The sequence below is a fragment of the Panthera pardus genome, unplaced genomic scaffold (assembly GCF_024362965.1).
Source record: "Panthera pardus isolate Hobbes unplaced genomic scaffold, ASM2436296v1 HiC_scaffold_12, whole genome shotgun sequence".
Classification (NCBI taxonomy): Eukaryota; Metazoa; Chordata; class Mammalia; order Carnivora; family Felidae; genus Panthera; species Panthera pardus.
Genome location: NW_026526677.1, coordinates 40,199,816 through 40,214,896, shown reverse-complemented (window position 1 = coordinate 40,214,896; position 15,081 = coordinate 40,199,816). Strand labels below are relative to the sequence as shown.

Genomic DNA, 15,081 nt, shown 5'->3' with positions numbered 1-15,081 from the left:
CTGGCCTCGGTTTCCTCACCAGAGACACACGCATACCGTGTCCGCTCTACCCTCCCCAAACCCAGGAAACAAGCCGGTCTCTCTTCTGGGCCTCGGATTCTGCCCCTACAAAATGAAGATGTTGGCCAGAGTAATCTCTCAGCCCCCTTCTAATTCGGGCGTTGCGGCAATAACGTGAGCAGCAGGGCTTTGAGCGTCTACAAGGTGATTTACAGAGCTGTTCATCATCACAAACAACTATTCAGCCATCCTGGGAGAAGGTCGGACCACCGAGAGCCCAAAACCCCGTTGCACCCTGTTGGTCAGTGACCTCCCGCTGGGTGTCAAACCTTGGGAGCTCTCTCTGCTTTTCAGACCGTTTCGGGGCTACGAGGGTTCTCTGATAAAGCTTACATCTAAGCGGCCTGCAAGTGTTGTCAGCTCTGACAGTCGCTCAGAAGCGGAAGCCACAAAGCAAGCTTTGAATGGCATCCACTTCGATCCCCAAGTTCCACAAACGCTGCTAAAGGCAAACCCGAGTGTGGCCAAGAACAAAGTCACCGGGCCTCCAAACCGTACTTCTCTGCCCAAGATCGACCGCACGCAGTTCGCCACTGGAGACCCATGTGAGCCCACGGTGCCCGTGCCTCACCCCAGTAGCCCTCGCACACTCTGCACCCGGTGGAGTTCGCGCCTGCCCTACCCCCTCCCGCTTTCAGCTCCCCCCATTCACTGCAGCCCCCGTGCCCCTGGCTCCAGGCTGGAAGTCCCCACGGTGCTGCTGAGTACCGGGTTCCCGGTGCGTGAGGGGGACGGCCACCTGTCTTGTGGATGTCGATGCAATCTTCGTGGCCGCTGCTCCCAAGCTGTTCTACAAAACTGGAGCGTGCTGGCTCGGAGCAACTTTGTGTCCAGTTTTGATCCCTTCGAGAGTTTGCCACAGCCTCTATCACACTTCCGTGTTTCTTGAACAAAAAACAATGTGATACGAAGTTTTACTTAAAAAAAATTTTTTTTAATGTTTCTTTATTTTTGAGAGAGAGAGCACAAGGGGAAGAAGGGTGGAGACAGAGAGAGAGAGAGAGAGAGAGAGAGAGAGAGAAGGAGAGAGAATCGGAAGCAGGCTCCAGGCTCTGAGCTGTCAGCACAGAGCCGGAATGTGGGGCTTGAACCCATGAACTGGGAGATCATGACCTGAGCTGAAGTTGGATGCTTAACTGACTGAGCCACCCAGGCGCCCCAAAAAGTTTTACTTTTTCACATGGTAAACAAAAAAAGACCGTTCAAGTAAGTATATTATTAGTCTCATTTCACACGAGGTAGCTGAGATCGAGAAGTGGGGCAGGCCACTCAGAGCAGTGGAGCCAGGCTGCAAAGCTGAATATTTAAAATTTTTTTAACGTTTTATTTATTTTTGAGACAGGGAGAGACAGAGCATGAACAGGGGAGGGTCAGAGAGAGGGAGACACAGAATCCGAAACAGGCTCCAGGCTCTGAGCTGTCAGCACAGAGCCCGACGCGGGGCTCGAACTCACAGACTGCGAGATCATGACCTGAGCCGAAGTCGGCCGCTTAACCGACTGAGCCACCCAGGTGCCCCAAAGCTGTGTATTTAAAGCCAAGGTCTCCGGCTTCTAACCAAGCTGCCTGTCCCCCTGCTGGGACTAATGTGTAATTCTCGAACTAAACTTAGTAGCATGGTGGCTAGCGCCCAAGGGTGTCCCCTTCCTATAATATGATAAATGAATTTCAGGATCTCCCATGCTCTTATGGAAATGGAGTGGCTCCTGGAAAAGTGAATAGAAAGAGGGGTTGGGGCGCCTGGGTGGCTTGGTCGGTTAAGTGTCCGACTTCAGCTCAGGTCATGATCTCACAGTCCGTGGGTTCAAGCCCCGCGTCAGGCTCTGTGCTGACAGCTCAGAGCCTGGAGCCTGTTTCAGATTCTGTGTCTCCCTCTCACTGTGACCCTCCCCCGTTCATGCTCTATCTCTCTGTGTCTCAAAAATAAAAATAAAACATTAAAAAATTAAAAAAAAAAAAAGAGGGGCAACTGACATTGGGTGTAGAGGTAACTTATACCCAATCCTGTGGACTCAGAGTCCAGTGCTCTCTTAGACCACATTTTTACATGTCAAGGGCCATTGTCTACACAGAGTGGTGCTGAATGGGGTTCCCTTGGTCAGAGCAGCTGGCCAAGTTTGCCTGATCTCCTCTGTTGTCATGAGAGGGTTTCTTGGGCAAGAGGTGGGAGGGAAAACCTGGATTTGGGTGAGTTTGTGTGACGGGGCAGAGCTGACTGTTGGCCTAGGCCCAGAGCTGCCCGGGGTCAATTGCTGTCAGCACCTGCATCACCGTTGTAGTGTAAATCTTGGCACTGGGGGGATGTCCTGTGCATTATAGGATATTTAGCAGCATCCCTGCACTCTACCCACTAGATGCCAGTAGCGGCCCCCCAACCCCAGTTGAGACAACAAAAAATATCTCCAGGCATTGCCACGTGTTCCTCGAGGAGCAAAATTGCACCAGCCCCTTCCCCCGTTTGAGAACCATCAGTATGAGCAATTTCCTTACCCTCCAAAGAAGGTCATCAGCTAACCGCTTCTTTGCATGTCCCGGGGACTTCCTGGGGATTCTCCACGTGGCATCTGACTGCAGGGCAGAGTGAAATCTGGACTCCAGTAAACCAGGTTCTCCCTGTCCTTTCACTAATTGTCCTGCTAGAGCCACCTCAGAGCGAAACCTTCTCTGGACAGGTGCTTTCTCCCACTCCCTTCTATGTCCACTGGGCACCTTCTTCTTCTCCTCAGACACACTAAATGTGTTCCCACCTCGTTCTGCCTGTCTGTGCATCTCCTTCTCATCATGCAGGTCTCCATTCACACTGCATCATCTTATGGGCCCTCCTGATTATCACTCCAGTTATGACTTGCTGTATCTCTCTGCCTGAGTTCCTTCAGAGCATTTTTCCACACACTGGTATCATCTTGTTCGTTAATTTGCTTATTGGTTTCTTGTGTTCCTCCCCCACGGGACTGTAAGCTTCCCAAGGACAGAGACCTGGTCCAGTCTGTTCCTGGCTGTATCCACAACGCCAGCTGCAGGGCATCGGCTCATTGTTGCTTGAATGATTTTGGCGAGCACTTATTAGGCACCTACTCTGTGCCAGGCACTGTGCTAGTCGCTGAGAATGCCAAGGTGAATAGCACAGTCCCTGCCTCCTGGGAACTCAGTGCCTTGTGGAGGGACAGCAATGAAGGAAGTGAGGATAGAGAAGTATAGGAGCAGATAAACCTGCCTGGGAGGTGAGGAAAGATCTCTGGGGAGGTCGTTCGAGGGGAAAGGGGAACACACAGCAGCCACACAGTCATGGACATACAGGGGATCATGGATGACGCTAGGGGACAGAGAAGGAGTGTAGCCCAAAGCTGGGCGCTGCAAGAGGGCTAGTGTAATGTCTGATGCAGCAGGAGGTGAGGATGTGGAGTACATGAGGCCTGGGATCCCATATGAGGAAGCTGTGACCTTATCCCGTAGCAAATGGGAGCCACAGAGGCAGCATAGGCTCACGGTTAAGAACTTTGGTGTTGACGTTCGTTTCAGATCTTGGTTCAAATCCTTACTCCGACACTACCGCATTGCGTGACTGTCCCAGAAACGTCATGTCTTTTAACCTCAACTTTCTCGTTTTTGAAATGGGGTTAACGTTTATCTTGTTGGGTTGTTGGGAGTATAAGACGAGTGCTTAGCACAGTGCCTGGCACATAGTAAGTACTCGGGAACTCATTGCTGTTCCTCCTGGCGTGGTTAACAGGGAGGCATTGGGGCTTTTCCAAACAGACGAGGGATGTGACCGTAGCATCTCAGCAAGGTCGCTCAGGCAGCGGTGGGAAAGCAGGTGAGACGGGAGCCAGTTAGGAGGTTGCTGGAATGAAAAGGGAGGCGGGGGGGGGTGGGGGGGGGGTGGGGTGGGGCATGTGTCCTGGGACCCGGAGCCTCTAGTGCGGCAAACTGCAGTGGCAGGAGGTGTGGCCATACTCCACCCCTCAAAGGAAGGGCATGGGGTGTAGAGGAGGAGACCCCAAGCCTGACAGGTAATAGACACCTAGTGAGGACAGGTGGGGACTACAGCTCAGCCTGACCTGGGCTCCCTCAGCGGCTCACAGCCTCTGCACCCCTGGAAGATACAGCCAGCCCTGCATTTCAGACAGCTCTCATCGTGAGAAGGGGCGGCTTGCCGTTTGCATGGGTGATATACTTTTAATTAAAATGGTAATCATTTGAGCATTCCTTAAAGTTTTACTTTGGGAATTTGCCTTCTTGCCAGCTCTGCCCTAATTTGCATTCCCTTTATCTCTTATTAATAAATTGTATCTCAGCAGTTTCCTCCACCTCCTTTGATCACAGAGTTGCAGCATTTCTGAGCCAAACTCCATTCCGTGTTGACATTCAGGGTGCCGTAGACCCAAACTTGGGGCTTGAGAATTAGGGTCCTCGACTCCCAACAACATAGGGACCCATCTTCTTGCTGCCCAGCTGAGCCGCAGGTAAACATACAACAGGTGCGCCTCTGAGGTCAATAGTGCAGGACCCCATGGGGGCAGACCTTTTGAGGAAGGACCTAGATTAGGCAGATAGGCCCGAGGCAGTGGCCACAGATATATTAGGAATCCAGGACCAGAACTAGGAAAACAGAAACAGGAGCTAGTGGGGTAGCTCATGCTTCAACCCCAGGCTCAGAAAAGTTAAGTAACCTGATTCGGGTCACAAATTCAGGTAGTCAAAGGTTAGGGAATCAACAGAGACTCACATTTACTGGGTATGTACCATGTACCAAGTCCCACGTTAGGTGCCCTATGCTCATGGTCCCTGGTACTAGTCCAAGCCAGCTATGCAGGTGTAGACAATTTTGTCTCCAGTCTCCAAAAAAGAAAACCAAGTCTTGGTGAAATTAACCAATATCCCTAAAGTTACCCAGCTAGCAAGAGGTCCACTGGCGTTAAAGTCAAGGTCTGTCCATCAAAGACCTCTCAGCTAACTGCACCATGCTGCCTGCGTTAGAGCCAAGATCTCCTGGGTTGAACCCCCTGACCTGTCTTTTAAGGTCCCATCTGGAGGGTGTTGTTAGACCCTTGCTACTCAAGCTGTGGTCCAGGGACCAGTACTATCAGCTCACTTGGGTTCGTGTTACAGATGCCGAATCTCTGTCCCCAAACAACACGTGTGAAGAATCTGCATTTTGACAAGACCTTCAGGTTGTTCCAATACTCACCAAAGTTCGGGAAACAGATTAGAGATTTGATATTTGTTCCGTACCTACTACATATCTGCACCAGCCTGCCAAGGTCAATGCTATTACAACTGAACAAACATGGAAAAGGGTTTGTGACTTCTCCCGGGTCTTATATGCAGTTAGTGGCAGCATCCAGATGTGGGCCCTAGGCGTGGCCTTGACCTGGATTCTAGAAGCTGAGGTCTGAGATTATCCTGTTATTTTCAGGTTGGTGTCCTTGGACTTCAGGAAGATGGTTATGGCTACTGGGAGCCATTTTTAGCATTCCTCAAAGCCCAACTGTTATCTCCTACTTCATTCTAGTCAGATCGTAGGGACATGAGCTCAGGCACAAATGCCTTTGCTTTTGGCAAGAATTATAATGGGCCATCCTGGAAACTGGTTATTTCCTGGGGAGAAGGAGTTTGGATTGGCAATCATACATGTCCTTGATTAATGAAAAATGGAGACATAAATTAATTACCTTTCAAAAATTTGACGTGTATAGGAGACAATGGCTTTCAAATTGCAAACTTCATAGTGGGGAGGAGATTATAAAAGGAGTCCCTAGGGGTTTAGTAACAACTTTTCATTTGTGTTGAAGAAGAAAGCCCGTGGACCAACGTCACTAACCATCAGGGAAATGCAAATCAAAACCACAAGGAGCTGTCACTTCACACCCATTGGAATGGATATTATCAGAAAGACAAGAGATAACAAGCACTGGAGAGGCTGTGGAGGAAAGGGAACCCTCACGCACCCATTGGTGGGAATGTAAATTGGTGCGGCTACTGTGGAAAATAGTAAGGAAGTTCCTCAAAAAATTAAAAACAGAACTACCGTATGATTGAGTGACTCCACTCCTGGGCATTTATCCAAAGGGAATGAAGACACTAACTTGAAAAGAGATGTGCACCCCCATGTTCATTGCAGCATTATTTACAATAGCCAAGACATGGAAACAACCTAAGTGTTTATTGGTGGAAGAATGGGTAAAGAAAATGTGGTCTATGCACGTGCATGCACTTGTGCATGTGCGTGCACGTGCGCGTGCGCGCACACACACACACACACGCACACACACACTGGAATATTATTCAGCCATAAAAAAGGAAAGAAACCCTGCCATTTGTAATACCACGGATGGACCTTGGGGGTATTATGCTAGGTAAAATAAGTCAGACAAAGACAAATACTGTATGACCTCACTTATAAATTTAATCTGAAAAATCCAAACCCAAAGAGAACAGACTAGTGGTTACCAGAAGTGGGGGGGGGGGGGGGGCTGGAGGCTGGGGATTAAGGGGAACGTGTGAAGGTGATCAAAGGGTACAGACTTCCAGTTCAAAGTTGAATAAGTCCTGGAGATGTAACGGACAGTGTGGTGACTATCGTTAACAATGCCGTATCGTATATTAGACAGTTGCTAAGAGAATAGATTTTAAAAGTTCTCGCCACACGTACACGCAGAGTGTAACTACGTGAGATGATGGATGATGGATGTGCTAACTAGACTTATTGCGGTAATCATTTTGCAAAACATACAGATATCGGATCATTACAGTGTACTCCTTAAACTTATGCAATGTTACATGTCAGTTTTAGCGCATTAGGGCTGGAAAAATCAAATTAAAATTTCCAAGTTAAAAGAAGAGAAAACCCGTAGAACTGCAGGGAGCGCTGACATGGGTGTTATCACACGGGGTCTCTATTTCTCACTAAGCCTATGATAATTGCAACGGTAACAGCAACATATAATATTAATAATAATAATGGCATCCGATATGAAAAAACTGCCCACTCTGTGTCAGCTGATGTTCTAAGCCAGCCTCCCAAAATTTTATGAGGAAGGACTACCATTAGATCCATTTGTCACCCCCATTTTACAGCTGAGGAAAGGGGGACTCGGGGAGAGTACGTGACTTGCCCAAGGCAACTGACCTGATAAATGGTGGAGCCTGGATTCAGACCCATCTCCCAAGTACCCTGGGAGTACTTTCCACAGCACCCTGCCTCTCCTGCTGCATGGCTTCTGTTTGTCATGCCATTGAGGCTGACAGCTACACTTCAGCATTTCAGAGTCAGGGCTTTAGAATTGACCCTCTCTCAGCAGCCACTAAGTGGACCTTGTCTTTTCCTCCCGCTCTTAAGTGAATTCTGGACACGGTCACCTTTACTCTCCATTTGCAGACTGGCTTCTCTAGTTCTGGACACAACCTCACAGCTATTTCAGGTCTAGACCAAGTGCCTTTTTCAAGTCAAACAGACCTGGATTCAAGTCCTGGCTTTGCCACTTTCTGCGTGACCTGGGCAAGTTTCTTCATCTTCCTAAGCTTTGGTTTCTCTAAAATGGAAATAACGATAGCATCCACCTCATAGGGTGTGGTGAGGATTGAGAGGTAAAATATTTGTGAAAGAATTGGCCTGGAGGTTGCATTTTGCAGGGAAAGCACCTGAGTTCCAGAGGAAGGAGCAACTTGGCAAGGTTCTGAGGCTTCTCAGAGGAGGGGCCGGAATCCAGGCCAGGGTCACTTACCTCACCTCACCTTCTGCACCATCTGTGCTCTGCAGTGGGTTTGATGGCAAAATGCCACACAGAAAGCCACTCAGACCACTGGAGAATCTCAGTTTGCTTTTTGGTTCCCATCCCTTTACGTATCGTTGACATTGGAAGGGCCCAGGTGAAGTCCAGTAAGGCAGCTGAGCTAGAAAAGGTGACTTCTCTAGAGTGGCCTGGCCCAGAGGGCTCTCACCTATCATTCGGTTTAACTGTGAACTTTTCTTTTTTTTTTAATATATCTTTTAATGTTTATTTATTTTTGAGAGAGACAGGAAGAGAGAGAGCGAGCGAGAGAGCACGAGTGGAGGAGGGGCAGAGAGAGAGGGAGACACAGAATCCGAAACAGGCCCCAGGCTCCGAGCTGTCAGCACAGAGCCCGATACGGGGCTAGAACCCACAAGCCGTGAGATGGTGAGATCATGACCTGAGCCGAAGTGGGACACTTAACTGACTGAGCCACCCAGGCGCCCCCTAACTGTGACCTTTTCTGAGAGGTCTCCCCTGACCAAGCTTTGGAAACTCACTGTTCATATCCTCGTATAGTCCTCTGTTTTATTTTCGATTTACAGCTTTCTTATTTATATTTTTATGCTTCATGCCATTCTGCATGTAAGTTTGTGTTTTATTTAATGTCTTTTTTAATTAAACTTTTGATTTTGAAATAACTCATATGCTGCTGTAAGAAGTAATACAGGGAGATCTTGTTTATCCTTCATCCAGTTCCCCCCAATGGTCAAACCTTGTAAGATTATGGCGTAATATCACAACCAAGATACTGACATTGTGTTTCTTTTTAAAAAAAAAAAAAAAGTTCCTTCCAGGGGTGCCTGGGTGGCTCAGTTGGTTAAGCGTCCGACTTCGGCTCAGGTCATGATCTCGTGGTTCGTGGGTTCGAGCCCAACGTCAGGCTCTGTGCTGGCAGCTCAGAGCCCGGAGCCTGCTTTCGATTCTGTGTCTCCCCCTCTCTCTGCCCCTCCCCTGCTTGTGCTCTCTCTCTGTCTCTCAAAAAATGAATAAATGTTAAAAAAATTTTTTTTATAAAAAAAAAAGTTCCTTCCACTAGAAATTTAGGCCATTAAACCAGTGACGTTGTCTTGTTCAGCACAATATTCTCAACATCTAGAACAGCACCTGACATACAGAGGGGTATTGTTAAATGTTTGCTAAATATATGAATAAAAAAATACAACGCAAGAGCCTGTGTCATTTTCCATCCGTTCCCTCTCTCTACCCAGTCTTTTAGTGTCTCTGTGATACCCGGACAGCCTTACTATGGAAAAGTCACAAGTTTATCCAAGCTCTGCGTACTGAGTCTCTGAGTCTCGTTAAGATCAGTTAGCCTTCAAAGTGGGGTGAAGATTTTGCGGGGGGTAGTAAGTATGCATAGTTTGAAGGGACTCAATTTCCAGATACTTACTCAATTTGTTCTTCTGCTCTTTTCCAAGACTGATCTGCCCAAGAAGGAGACCTACCCAGAAGGGTTCACAGAGGCTCTTCTCCTACTTGACAAAAAATAGACCCCTCTCATCCCAAACCTTAACAGGATGTTTTGCCCTTGGATTTCAAGCCACCTGCGGTGTCAAACAAAGGGATAAGTTGAAATGCTAGTTTGGAGTAAGTCATCTTTAATGATTAACTATGGTACCTTAAACACACAGAGCTTTCTGTCTTTTCCTGAATTGTACATATTCCTGATATAGGCAAAGCATAGCACTGGAAATACGGTCTTTGAGCTTGCGTTGAGATGTTTTGAATCCAGAATACACAAAGAAGTATGGCTTGGTGATATTGATCTTCTCAAGGTGCTTGGATGTTTTTCAGGACGACCATTTTTTTCAGGCTGTATTGGTAAAAATCCATGGACAAAATTGATATGTGATCTCTTTCCTATTTGATATGCTTTCTTCCATTAAGGTGGTTCAACCTTATTTTTTAAATCACGTCATGAGATACTTATTCCAATTATACCTCCTTCTAATTTTGTTCCATCTTATAAAATGTATACTATTTGCTACTTCCTATTAACCCAAAGTACACTTATGTATATGCATAATGACAACTTTGAGCTGATCAGTTTAATGATGCACAAATGTTTTTTCAACATTCTTGGTGGGGGCGTGATTGGAGCAAAAAGATTGAAAGCCACTGACACAACACAGCCATTTGGGAAGCCCATTATCAGCTGCCATTTTGATTCAAGATTTAATGTCGTTGGCATTTGGAAGCTTTTTTATTGCATCCCAAATTTGATGCAATTAGTCTACTCCCTGAAAAGTTATCAAGAAGCAGCCAGGCTACAAATGCTCAGGGTTGAATAGTTCCCTTGAAAGAGGCCTCACTGTGCTGAGCTGATAATCAAACGAATGGCTACATTGAGATAGGTCGCCAAGGGGGACCCACCGCACCCCCATCCCTTATCCAAGCCTGGGCTCTGTTTCTCGCCCGATAGGAACGCATAATCCCATCAGCGCCAATGGGAGTTATGTGCCTGCGGTACTGGAGACAATAGGCCGTCTGAGAGGGACAATTGTTCCCAGCAACTGAGGGGGTAAACACAATTGGCTGTTCCCAGCCACCATCCAGGAAGGGCCCGGCTGAGACCCCAAAGCCCTTTCTTTGTTAGGCTGCAGAGCTGGAGGATGGCGGACGAGGACGTGGCCTCCCTTCTCCTTCAGTGACTGCCATCCCCACCTCCAGTGGCGACCTATCTCTGGGGCATCTCCCTAGCTTGCAGCCAAGACTAGTTGTAGGAGGCCTTCCCACCTTCTCTCCTCCTTGCTTCTCACTCTTTCTAAAGACAAACCCGAAGAGCCTTTTCTAGTTCATTCTTCACAACGACATCATGATCGTATCAATGATAAGAATTGCAACCATTTATCGAGCACTTATTATTAGCCCAGACACTAAGCATTTTATATACATTGACTCATTTAGCTTCAAATGCTTTTGGCAGGGTAAATATCATTGTTCCCATTAAACAAGGCAAAACAGAGCCCTGCATCTGGTAAACTCTAGAACCCCTTCCCAAACTCCCAGGGTTATTCAGTGTCCAAATGCCACGCCCCAAGTTCTGCAACTGTTTCCTTGGAGATACTCTGAGACAAAGTTTCAGAAATGCTGTGCAATATACCTGCCCACTCCCTCCCAGTCCCTCTCTTGGAGATTCCCAATGCACTTTAGTTTATTCAAAGGTCTGGACGTCCTGCAAGAAGGAACCTTGTGAACTTGCTTAACTCAGTATACCCCAAGTTTTTATCCTTTTTCGCACAGCCCAGATCACACTTAGTTAAGGTCAAGGCCACATTGTGTTGATGCGGGGAGAGGGGCTAGAAGGAGTTCTAAATGTGTCCAGCTCTTGCACTCACAGCCCCTCCACCAGCCGTGGCAGAGCTACTGACTGCTGCTTTGGCTTTGGGTGGCCGACGAGGGAATCACAGCCACGTCCTCTTACACTGCTCTGGCGGCAGCTCAGAGCTCCACTTTCCAGCGTCGAAGGAGAGATAGAGTGCTGTTTTGAGACTCTCCTGCCCTGAGTTGGAGCTGAAATACACCAGGGCAAGAGTTTTAATATACATGAAAGCTTTGGGTCCTGGTCCACCTCTGGACTGGAAGCCCACGGCAGGGTCCCCATGTGATTTTGGCTGTCCCTGGGGCTCTCTGCAGCAGCAGGCTGAGGCCAGGGCTCCTCCACTGTGCCCCGGGGGCTCCTCCTCTACACTGGGATGTTCTCACAGCTGAGGCCCCTCATCTCTTTGTCCCACTGGAGGGAAGGGACAGAGCCTCAGGCGTCAGGCAGAGCACGAGGTCCAGGCTGATGTGGGACATGCCCAAATGACATGTCATAGGGATTTGTGGGCCTCACCGGAGCCATTTCCTCCAGGGGGTCATTTTATTTAGTTCCAATTGGACCCTGTGATTGGTCTCAGCCCTGGGCCACCTGGTGTCCTGGCTCCATATGGCAACGGCTAGGAAGATGCCATTTTTCAATTGAAATATGCTTCTGCCCTACTGCGGATCAGTCTGTAATTGCCTTTGGCTGAAAGGGGGGCTTTGATTTTTAAAACTAAGCCGGGAAGTCATTTCTTCACTTCTGATTTGTTGAGCTGATGGGTCAGTGTCTTCTCTATTAATTCAAAGTGAGGGTCACAGCATGGGAGTGACAGGCAGGGTTTTAGAGGTCAGCAAGGGCCACCGTTGACCTCGTACAGGAATCCCTTCCACCTACCCTTGACAGATGGCCTTTCATCTTTGGCTGAGTGCCACCACAGACGGGGAACTCACTCCCTCACTGTGCAGACCTGCCTGCTGCTGGCCACCCCTCAGTTCTTTGACCCCACTTGGAGCTAGGAACGTGTGCCCTTTGGGGAATGCTCACTATCTGCCAGACTATGCCAGGCATTTCCTGTGCAGGTCTTCTTTCATCCTTGTAATAACTCTCTAAGGTAGGTACTCTTATTATCCCCACTTTGAAGAATGAGCAAAACAAGTCACAGGGGGTTCAGGAAGCTGTTCAGGGTCTCACAGGCAGTAAGTGATGGAGCTGGTGTTTTCCGGAAGGCTCATTCCAGAGCTTGTAAGCCCGTGGCTTTCGGCCTTGGAGAAGAAGAGCTCATGTTGGTTGAATATTTACTAGAAACCGGGCTGTGTTCTGAGGTGTCCCCTATATGCTGTCGCGTTTCATCGTAACAAGCTGTGAGGCAGTTCTTAGTGTGCCCGTGTTAGAAACGAGGACCGGAGTGTCTGGAGACCGTGATTCAGCCAAGGTCACCAGCAGAGCCACACTTGTCAAAAGCTGCCATTCTGGAAACTGAGACTCTGGAAATTCAGGAGTTTGTCTGAGGTTTGAGCTAGAAGTCTGAGCAGAACTCAGGAGGTGGCCCGACTCGACCATGAGCTCTTCCTTGGCTTCCTGCTCACCTCCAACACTGCGCCTTCCCTCTCCTGTCACCTGGGTCCTGGAAGACAAGACAGGGCCCTCTGAGGAGAGGCTAACCCACCTCCCTGTCTCCCCCAATAGCTTTAACATGCTTTCCATGTAGCTGGTTAAGTGTGGGTCTAATTGCCCAAGTGTGAGGACCACCCAACTAGAGACAGCTCATGGTCTCTTCCAAGTTTGGAGTTCTAAGAATCCCTCCATCTCTCCTTGGTCATCTTCAGAAGAGGGTCATGTAAAGCAATGTAAATTTGGAAGTCAGAAAGACGTGGGTTCCAATCTCCTCTGTGTGACTAAAAGCAGATTGAGCAACCTCCCAGAGGTGCGGTTTCCTTGTCTACAGGATGGAGATAAAAATGACTGCCTCGCATGGTAGTCAGTCTGCCTGTTTTGGAAGAGGGGCTGCCTCCTAGAAGTACTTTCTTCTTCTTTTTTTTTAATGTTTATTTATTTTTGAGAGAGAGAGAGAGAGAGAGTGCGAGCAGGGCAGGGGCAGAGAGAGGGGAAGACATAGAATCCAAAGTGGGCTCCAGGCTCCGAGCTGTCAGCACAGAGCCCAATGTGGGGCTCGAACTCACGAGCTGTGAGATCTTGACCTGAGCCGAAGTCGGATGCTCAACCGACTGAGCCACCCAGGTGCCCCCCCTCCTGGAAATACTTTCTAAAGGTATCTCTGAAGTTCCAGGAAACATAGCTTGAGCTGTTGATACCCTGCGTTGCCCACTAATATAGCAGCAACCACTGCTGTGGCTGAGGAGCCATCCCTGTGTTTTCTGTGTTTGCTTGCACACTCTCATGTCTGTTTGTGCTTCCTTTGTCCCCACAACAAACCCCACCTAATCCCATTGACCCAGTCTCTCCAACTTGACTCCTCCTTTAAGAAAGGTTCAGCCCGTTGTAGGAGTTAAACTCCACAGGCTCTGGAGTCAGGCGTTTTGCCGCTGTGGGCTGTGTGATCTCACACAAGTCGGGCAATCTAGCTGAGCCGGCCTCCCTGAGCTAGAGTCGTTCAAGGTTAAAGACGTGTTTCTCGTCGCCATCAAACATCATTTCTCTTCCTATTCCTTGCCCTCTGCGCTCTCCCTTTGGCCACCTCTGAGGCCGACCTCCCAGCAGTATCACCTCCTCTCCCTCTTGTGTTTCCAGGCTCATGCTCTTGGTTTGAGCTGAAGGATAATCTATCAAGTGTTATGATGGACACAAGTGTACTTTATAGCCTTATAAAAAGGAGCATGCCAATGTAAACCACTTCTTTTTGTCCTTCCAGGCCACATCTTGTGAATTAAATACATTACTATAGCAATATGATTTGCGCTGTATGCATGCATATTTCTTGAGTCTCACGTAGGTATGTAGTGATTATACTATGCCTGGTGCATAGTAAGTGCTTGATAGATGTTTGCTTGCTGAATAAATGATTGAATGAATGAATGGATTACTTCAAGGTAGCGGGACACGGGCAGAGCTGGCTGCCATCTAAACCGAGTGACTTAAGGGGTGTGAGAAGGAGATAGACTTTGGTTTCAGACCCTCTAACTCTTGAGTTCTTTCTGCTGTGAGTTTCCAGTATGAGCAGGATGGGATCCGTGCTATAAGCCAGCCACAGATTTCAGGGGTGACAGTGTAGATGGAGGTCACCATAAAGGCCGGTTCAGATCTGTCATCCCCAGCACTCACTGGTTCCAGGGCCCTGCTTAGGCAGAGTTGGAAACCCAACGTTTTGAGCAGCCATCAAGGCTTGAGCTGGGTTCTGCCTCCCGGGAGTCTCTGTTCCACACTTGGGAAATTGAAGTCAGGCAGGAGTTGGGCGGGCCGTGTTTCACTGGGGGCACTTGTCTGTGCTGATGGCTGGAGTCGGGGAGCGAATCCACTCTTCAGAAGAAATGGGTTTTCCTGTGCAGCCTCTTCCCAGTTCCTCACCCCCTGGCTGCTTACCTGGCCACCCCATCCTCCCAGAAACAGTGAGAAGAAAGCATGGGAAGCCAGAGTGGGCGACTGAGTCCAGCAGAATGAGCCCTGGCTCTGGAGCCAGGCAGAGGTAGAAGGAGCCTGGCTTCACCCACTAGCTGTAAGACCACAGGCAAATCTTCCAGCCTCTCCCTCAGCCTAAATCCTTGCAAATGACTTAAAGCAAAGGGATGGGAACGGGAATCATAACACCTGCCTCATCGAAAGGCTCCACACGTGTAGAGCACCTAGCACGTGCCTAGACTATGGTCAACCTTAGATTCTCCACCTCTCCATCCTGCTTTCAGCACAGGAGGCAGTGAAGCCAGTTTGGAGGAGAGAAGTCACCGAGATTAGACCCTTTCCTCCCACCGAAGCTGCTCTGGGCCCTGT

General features: G+C 48.6%; 1 protein-coding gene across 1 annotated transcript; it reads left to right on the top strand.

Moving 5' to 3' along the window:
• Window positions 1-208: 208 nt before the first annotated feature.
• Window positions 209-1,718, top strand: LOC109271044 (RNA-binding protein with multiple splicing-like; the record flags this gene model as incomplete). Its single annotated transcript, XM_053900617.1, has 1 exon — window positions 209-1,718. A coding segment is annotated over one exon (741 nt), but the record flags the coding sequence as incomplete, so codon positions are not given.
• Between the last annotated feature and the right edge of the window lie 13,363 nt (window positions 1,719-15,081).